Source organism: Lepidochelys olivacea, assembly GCF_965140295.1.
Source record: "Lepidochelys olivacea isolate rLepOli2 genome assembly, chromosome: 3".
Lineage (NCBI taxonomy): Eukaryota > Metazoa > Chordata > Testudines > Cheloniidae > Lepidochelys > Lepidochelys olivacea.
In genome coordinates this window covers 64295632-64304162 of record NC_140413.1, presented here as the reverse complement: position 1 = coordinate 64304162, position 8531 = coordinate 64295632, and the positions used below count along the sequence as shown (strand labels likewise).

At 44.8% G+C, this 8531-nt stretch overlaps 1 protein-coding gene across 2 annotated transcripts; it reads left to right on the top strand.

The window, feature by feature from the left end:
* The first annotated feature begins 250 nt into the window (after nt 1-250).
* TENT5A (terminal nucleotidyltransferase 5A) lies at nt 251-7087 on the top strand. Of its 2 annotated transcripts, none has more exons than XM_084623661.1 (3): nt 251-471; nt 3077-3589; nt 4671-7087. In XM_084623661.1, exons 2-3 carry the CDS (start codon nt 3143-3145, stop codon nt 5448-5450), a joined length of 1227 nt encoding a protein of 408 aa, XP_084479787.1. In that variant the 5' UTR covers nt 251-471; nt 3077-3142; the 3' UTR covers nt 5451-7087. The 2 variants fall into 2 exon arrangements, with proteins under 2 accessions (XP_084479787.1, XP_084479786.1); XM_084623660.1 differs by lacking the exon at nt 251-471 and adding an exon at nt 2668-2829.
* The last annotated feature ends 1444 nt before the right edge of the window (nt 7088-8531 follow it).

The following is an 8531-nucleotide window of genomic DNA, read 5'->3' as shown; positions in this document are numbered from 1 at the left end:
GCGCGGGTATCCCTACCCGCGCCGCAGCCCGGGAGCGCACAGAGCCCATTCACACGCAGCTGGCACCGCCCCTCCTACCCACGCTCACCCCATTGGCTCCTAGCCCTGAGGGGCCGAGGGGAAGGAGAAGCCGTCGCCGGCGGTGATTGGCGGGGCCCTTCGCACAGCCCAGCCCTTCGGAATCGCCCAGCAGCTGTTGCTGGAACGTCCGGACCTGTGACGTTCTGTCCCGTCCAGCTCCCTCTGGTCCAGCGGCTGCTCGCCTCGCCCATCCCTCAGGAACGTGCCAGCCACATCTGCCGCCATGCGCCAGTCAGCCCGTGCCCACGCCCCTTTACATGTGTCCGATTGATCTGCCTGAGGAACTGCGTAGCAGGAGCCCCTAGTTATAGCCACATTGGGCAGCTCACAGGTGAAGCTGTTGCGTGGACTTCGGTGACACACACGGAAGATAATACTAGAGATAAAAGAGTGAGTTTCCTTTTTACGGTCTTGTTTATACATCTACCCATTGCAAACTCAGGGCGCATCTCCAGCCATTTTAAAGCATCGCAAATATTTAAAGCAGCCTACCAGACATTTTAATTGAAGAGAAGATTAGCCTCGCGGCAGTGCAAACGAAGGAAGAAGTTTTTACATTGTAGCATGTACCTACTGCCTGTCTGCACTCATATGCCTTCTTCTATGCTGCGTGATCCGCGTTTTATTCTGCTCTTCTTGTATAATGTTTGTATCTATATTGTTAAATCCTTCTCAGAGATAAAACTGGATATACCTGGATCATGCCGATATTTGGCCCCAAGTCTCCTACTGCGCGGGTGGGGGAGAGCAGGGAAGACGGCAGTTCATGCACCACCGAGCATGAGCGCTGCAAAAATCCGGATTCAGCAGCAAGAGCCTGATGGATCCAATCAGTTTTTGGCCCTGAACCCTCAAGTTCTGTTGCGTCCATACAAAACAAGTTTTTCAGCTCTTACCGCAGCAAAAAATACTGGACCCTAACATAGCGCGTGAGTGCCGCTAAAACCCAGAACCCAACGCACCTGTATGCATCCCTGCTCAATGGTACCGCAAAGACAGCACCCGGAGCCTGCTGGATCCTAGCATTTCGGTTTTGATTTTTTTTTAAGCCCCGAAGTTGTACTATCAGAATAGACGACACATATTTTCATCATACTTAACCAGAAAAATACACGCTCAAACTCATCCTGGTACAGGAACAATGCAAAACACATATACGGCACCTGAATCTTATCAGATCAAGCAAAATGTGGACCACAAACCTATATTGTACTGATCTCATTATTTGTGTTTTTAGCTGATCAACTCTTGGCCGAGATTTTCAAAGCAGTCCATGGAACTGAGACACATATCTTCTATTATCACATTTTAATGTTTGTAAATCTCCTGGACTGCTTAACACTCAGTGCATTGGATACATTAGCTAGATTGGACAGATCTGTCTGAGGTAAAAGAATGGCTCCCTTTGCTGCTAATCTAAAAGGTAAAAAATGGATGAATGGAGAGTGGATTTTTCATGTAGGAGGGTGCATCAGCTTTTCCATTTTTTCACCTTTTAGATAAATAGCAAAGGGAGATATTCTTTTACCTCAGATAAATCTGTCCAATCTAGCTAATGTATCCAATGCACTGAGTGTTAAGAAGTCCAGCAGATTTACACACATTAAAATGTGATAATAGAAGATATGTGTCTCAGTTCCCCGGACTGCTTTGAAAATCTCGGTCAAGAGTTGATCAGCTAAAAACACAAATAATGAGATCATCACCATCTGACCGACCAGTCCACTGCTATATTTCAGTGTCATGGCATACATTTTGGCTCTGTTTAGAATGATGATGTGTAATCTGCTTTCACCGAACGCAAGGAATCCAGTAAAATGATGTCTAAACTTGATGTCTCCTAGAAAAGGGATGGGGGAGGAGAGGGGGATAAGAGGCTGCTGGATCCACGTACATATGTGGGTGCACCACGGTCCCCATTTGCCGGGGCAGTAGAAGTAGCTACAGAGGGGATTTGGGAAGGAAGGGCCAAAAACTGGGTGGATTCTGTAGGCTCCGTGTGCCAGCTTTGGCATTTTGTGGCGCTCCTCTACAGGGATACCTCGAGGTTTAGAATTTTTTTTGGCGAAGTAGGAGCAGCTCCACATAGTATCTGTTTAGGCATTCGCATTTGGGGATTAGGAGGCAAATTTTGACTGGATCCAGCTGCCATATGCGGGTAGTACAGCATTTCTGGTGTGGGATGCCTAAGGGTCCGAATTTTGCTTTAGTGGGGGACCAATGGCTGGACAGGGGATTCTTTTGCTCGTTCCGCGCTACAGTTTTGGGGGCAGTGGCAGGATCTGAGTAGCTCCAGCTTTGCTCAACCCCCCTCCCCCTCCCCCCCGCCACCCCTGCTCCGAGGTAGGGCTTGGGGCGAAGGGCTTGGGGCGAAGGGCGGTTCTGGAACGACCGTAGGCTCGGCGGCGAGCGCCGAGAACAGCTGTTTATGCATATGAGGTGGGCGTGGCGGGGGAGCCTCGCCAAGGGCTGCAGCGGGCTGTCCATGCAAATGAAGGGGGCGTGGGGAGCGTGTAACTCGGAGCCCCGGAAGAGCGGAGAAACCCCATATAAAAACTACTGGGGACATTTCCCGGGCAGAACTACGAAAGCTCCAGAGACAGCAGCACCCGGGGCGGGCGGGCGGCCACAGCAGCGCAGCGCAGCGCAGCAGCCGGCGCCGAGCAAGCCAGCGGGCGAGGAGAAGCGGAAAGCGGGGCCGATAGCGGCCGGGCAGAGGCGCAGCGCCACTGGGCTGTCTCTCCCCAGGTGATAAAGCTCGGAGCGATCTCTTCCTTTGGGCGGGGTGGGCTGCGTGTGCGCGTCCGGGCGAGTGGGATCCCCGGGGGTCTGCATCTATAAGCGCCGCGTCTGTGGGTGGGAGCCGGGGGGCCGGAGCCAGCTCGGCGGTTAGGCGCCCGTGAGCGCTAAAGCCCCGCTGTGATGCAGTAGCGGAGCGGGTCTAACTGGGCATGTCAAACCCCGCGCTCACCGCTTGCTTTCCTGTTCCGTTAAGAGCGAAGCAAGGCGGCATCTCGCAAAAGGGACCAACCAGGCTCCCGAGAGGAAACGGCTGCGGACCATGGCTGACGATGAAAACGCCCGCAGCCCCAGCTGCAGCGGTAGTGGGCATTGCACGGGCACTTGCGGCGAGAACCCTCATTGCAACGTGCTGAGCTGGGAACAGGTGCGGCGCTTGGATCGCATCCTGAGCGAGACCATCCCCATCCACGGCCGGGGCAACTTCCCCACGCTGGAGATGCAGCCCCGGCAGATCGTGAAGGTGGTGCGGAGCCGCCTGGAGGAGAAGTGCATTGGGGTCCGAGACGTGCGACTCAACGGCTCGGCAGCCAGCCACATCCTGCACCAAGACAGTGGCCTGGGCTACAAGGACTTGGACCTCATCTTCTGCGCAGACCTCAAGGGGGAAGCCGAGTTTCAGACTGTGAAGGACGTGGTCTTGGACTGCCTTTTGGATTTCTTACCTGACGGAGTTAACAAGGAGAAGATCACCCCGCTTACCCTCAAGGTAAACCTGGACTTGTCCAGACACACAGCCAAGGGAAGGAGCACTTTGTAACAGTGGAGCTGGGGGGAGGCAAGGGTGTCATGAAATTGACGCCTACAACATGTCTTTAAAAGTGACTCTTCTCTCATTTTAAACCCCAGCTAAACCAAAGAGAGTTTGACTTGCAGCAAAGCGATAACGGCAATACATACTGAGCTAATGAGGAGGAGGAGCCAGGCAGGATTAGTGAACTTTTTTTCCCCTTTTGTCATTATGGTTATTGGGTTACATTTACTTAGAAAGTTGGAGTTTACAGAGCCTCATTTTAAGAGTCACTCAGAGGGAGGGAAGCATAGTTTAAAAGTATCTTAAGCTCATTGAATATTTATATGTATCTGCAGGGAAAAAATACTCTTTGCAGTGAGCACTTTTCCCAGACGGATGGAGAAGCTGTACAGTTTCTTGTTTTAAACAGAAATTCTTGTCTTGAACAGGATTCACTTTCTGAGTTTATTATAGTTTATGCTAAATAGCTTATGCCAAATAGCATATACCTATTTTGTCTGGTTTTGGGGGCATTTTTAAAATGTGGGAGTGTTTTGGGGGAGCTGTGCTGAAAGTACAAGCTTTGATTAGTTTGAAAATGTAGAAAATATATTTTCGTGGTGTTTATAGAAATGCTTTTTTATTATATTTTAATGGTGATCTTTCAGATCCCCAGGAATGATTGTATGTGTGAGACAGAAAGCGAGTGTGTGTGCATATATACTATGTGTGCAATCGATTTTGTAAGGTGTCTCTCTCTCTCTCTCTCTCTATATATATATATAATGGTTAGAAGTGCTTAAAAAAACATGGTTGCAAAAGTTGTTCCTGACATAGCACAATCCCATAAGGAATACCACTCCCATCACCCCTTGCAACTATTATGGTGCCACCACCTATGTTAAATATGTCTCCTTCAGTTTTTATCCAGAATCCTTAAAATACTTTGCACAAAGCGGGCACAGGGTGGAGGTGGGAGAATATGCAAATGAAGTCTGTGAAGGGGAATTGCTTGTATTGGTTTCTTCATCTGTTCATTTTGTCTTTCAAATTATAGGAAGCTTATGTGCAGAAAATGGTAAAAGTGTGCAATGATTCAGACCGGTGGAGTCTCATCTCCTTGTCCAACAACAGTGGCAAAAACGTGGAGCTGAAGTTTGTGGATTCTCTGAGGAGGCAGTTTGAGTTCAGTGTAGACTCTTTTCAAATCAAATTAGACTCCCTTCTGCTTTTTTATGAATGCTCAGAGAATCCCATGACTGAAACTTTTCACCCGACCATCATTGGTGAGAGTGTCTATGGGGATTTTCAAGAAGCCTTTGATCACCTCTGCAACAAGATAATTGCCACCAGAAACCCAGAAGAAATCAGAGGAGGTGGCCTTCTTAAGTACTGCAACCTTTTGGTAAGGGGCTTTAGGGCTGCCTCAGAATCTGAGATTAAGTCCCTTCAGAGATACATGTGTTCCAGGTTTTTCATTGACTTCTCAGACATTGGAGAACAGCAAAGAAAGTTGGAGTCTTACTTGCAGAACCACTTTGTGGGATTAGAGGACCGCAAGTATGACTATCTCATGACCCTTCATGGTGTGGTGAATGAGAGCACAGTGTGCCTGATGGGACATGAGAGGAGACAGACTCTAAATCTTATCACCATGCTGGCCATCCGTGTCCTTGCTGAGCAAAATATCATCCCCAATGTGGCCAATGTCACCTGCTATTACCAGCCAGCCCCATATGTAGCAGATGCCAACTTTAGCAATTACTATATTGCCCAGGTTCAGCCGGTATTCACATGCCAGCAGCACACATACTCGACTTGGTTGCCCTGCAATTAAGGACAGTTTTAATACACCTGGTGGGGAGAACATTTTCTAACAAGCAGAAAGGGGTGATATGCTCCTTAAAATGGGGTGTTTTGTGCAATGATGATCTGCTCTAGCTATCAAGTTTGGTAAAGCTTGTGGTTCTTCTTATAAATTGTGTGAGCATGATCTAGAAAAAGAAGCAGAAATAATTGGATTCTACCCCAGAGCACAAGAGACCTGTCATTAAAAGCAAATAGCTTCCCCTGAAATAAACAAGGGAGGAATGCTTGATGACAATATGGGTGGCAATACCTGCTCCCATAGCTTTGGCATAGAGAAGGTTGGAAAGCCTTTTTTTAGAATGGGATCTGCAAAAGGGAGAATATGAAAAAAAAATACAAAAAACAAAACAATTTGCTTACATATATTCAGGAGTTAAAAGTAGAGGCATGAAGCAGAGATAAGTTGAAATAAAATGTATATTGGAATTACTGCCTTTGGGACTTGCAACAAGTGCTGTCTATGGAATGATCGTGTAGAATGTATAGCTTGCTTGAATAGAATGCTTTAACAGAAACAGCTTGCTCCAAATGAACAGTAGGAGATTGGTAGAGTTATCATAAAACCAGAAAAAACACATGATGATACAGTCCATTCTTTACAGCTGCATGCGTGCTTCACATTTTAAAAATGTGAAAATGCAAGAAAAACAGCTGTAGCAAACAATATATGCTCAAGGACCAAAGATTTCACAAATAAGTGATCCAAGCAAAGGAGATACAGTAGACTATAAAAATAATTTACTATATTTGTACACACCAATGTTAATCAAAAGTGCCTGATGCTTTCAGAAAATTTGAAGTGAGAAAAATATAGTTTTGTGGTTTTTACCGTGCATTTTGTTTTATCAGGGACACAAGAAGACAAACAAACAAAACAAGCAAACAAAAAACCAAGCTTGTGAATCAGTGGTGGAGAAAATGCCCTATTTTTTCCTTGGCAAATACTTGTATAAAGTTAATATTGTCAGTGTGATGTTATCATAGGTACGTGTGTGTGTGTGTATGTTTGTGTGTGCGCGGGTGTGTGTATATATAAAAATACACACACATGCGCATACACAATGTATATATTAAATGTGGTCTCGGAAAATGTAGCAATTAAGGAATGTTTAAATAAAGTACTGTGTGTTTTCCAGTTTGCAACAGGATGTCATAGGACAGTGAGCACCTTGCCGTGAATTTATAACCCACACCTGAGAATTTGCAGTAAATGAACCAGTCAGGATTAAGGTGGGATACAAATAATGTCTTTGGTTGCAAGAACAAAGATTACAGTAATTCAGTGAGTTGCCTGTGAGCCATAATAATTCCACAAATGGATAAACATTTGATTAGCTGATGCCTTTTTTCACATTTTGTACTGTAATACCATTTTGACATTTAACCCACTAACTTTGTGACTGCATACCTCCATGATGTATAATTCAGTGGAACGTGGATCAAAGATAGGTTATTTAAACCCCCTGACAGCTAAAGAATATTGTATTAGTTGGTCATTTGAACACTAATTGTTAATATTTAAAGAAATATTTTAATAGAATGCATTATGCATTCCAGGACCACTAGAATTTAGTAAATGTGAAATGAATCCTTTTTAAGAGTGTTGCACGGTTGCTTAAAATTATATTTTATATATATATTATATATATATATTTTTATGCAAATATTAAACATCTTTGATCTGGTTGTCACACTGCATTTACAAGTTTAGTACTGTACTTTATTTAAATGGAATCACTTTACATTGGAACTATAACTTTCACTTTCATTTCCTCGCCCAAGAGACGGGGGGGGAGGGGGAGGAGAAGAAATCGACCGTTTCACTATTTTCACTTCAGAAACATCTCTTGGGGGAGGACTGGTTTTGAAATCCTAGTGCAGTATTTTCTGCATCATTTAAGTTTCGGGTAAAAGAAGATGATGTTTAAAAATGTGTGTTTGGAAAGGGAACTGTTATCCTGGAAGTGTGTTCTCCCCTTGTCATTACAGAGCTACTAAGACAAGATTATTTTTGCCACCCTTTGTACTTTTATCTTTGAAGGCAAATTTAACAGGAACCTGACTTGTTTACTGAAGCACCTTTCCTGTGAGTTCTTCAGGAAATGTAAAAGCTATTTCATTGCCACTCAATGTGTTTACTTGGGAGTCCTTGTCCCCACCTTCTCTTTCCTTCCCTTCCTCCCTTCCGCATTGGCTGTTTTCTTTCTCTCTCTCTTTGGTCAGGGGAAGGCTTTTCTTCATTAATTATGAAAAGGAAGGGTTTGTTTCCCATGGCCTATTACTTCAAGCTGTAGATCAAGACTGAGATGTACTTGTCAAACCTAGAGCATTGCCTGTAGCTGTTTGAAGAGTTTTCTAAGGGAAGCTAAGGGGAGGGCTGGGGAAATAGGATCAGCTGGTAATGTGGTATGTCCTCTCTTACCACAACTATTTGCAGCAAATAAATGAGTCATCCACTATTTAAAGAGGTTTTGGGATCTATAGCTGTGCCTCAACCACAAAATACTGATAATACATGAGACAATGTACTTTTCCTTTGGAGGGCAGCCTTTTTCCATTGCTTTTTTTTAAAAAGTTTTGATTTCTTTCCTCCTTCAGCTGAAATTTTATTACTTTTTGTGACTGACAGCAGCTGTTCATTTTGTAGTACACGCAGCAGGGCTCAGCCTACCGCACCTTTCACCATGCACATTTTGATACATATTTAATACGTTTTTGGATATATTATATAGGTATTAGACGTATTTTGCATATGTAAATTAACAAGTGGTGGAACTGGTAGGGCTTTGTTTTCTCTGTGGCTGGTAGTTTAAAAGGTATCTGATGTTAGTGGTGGGAAGGAGCCATGAGTTCAGGCCAAGAGTAAAATAAGAACATCTTTTCAAAGCTGGATTGCTTCTGTGGTTTGCACACCTTCCCCTTCATAAAGTCTGATTTTTTTTTTCTCTCTCGCTCTCTTTCTCTCGCTTCAGAACACTAGTACTTTTACAGCAAAAAAGCTCTTGGTATTCTGTGTAGGCTTCACTTTCCCATCCAATCAGCCATTTCA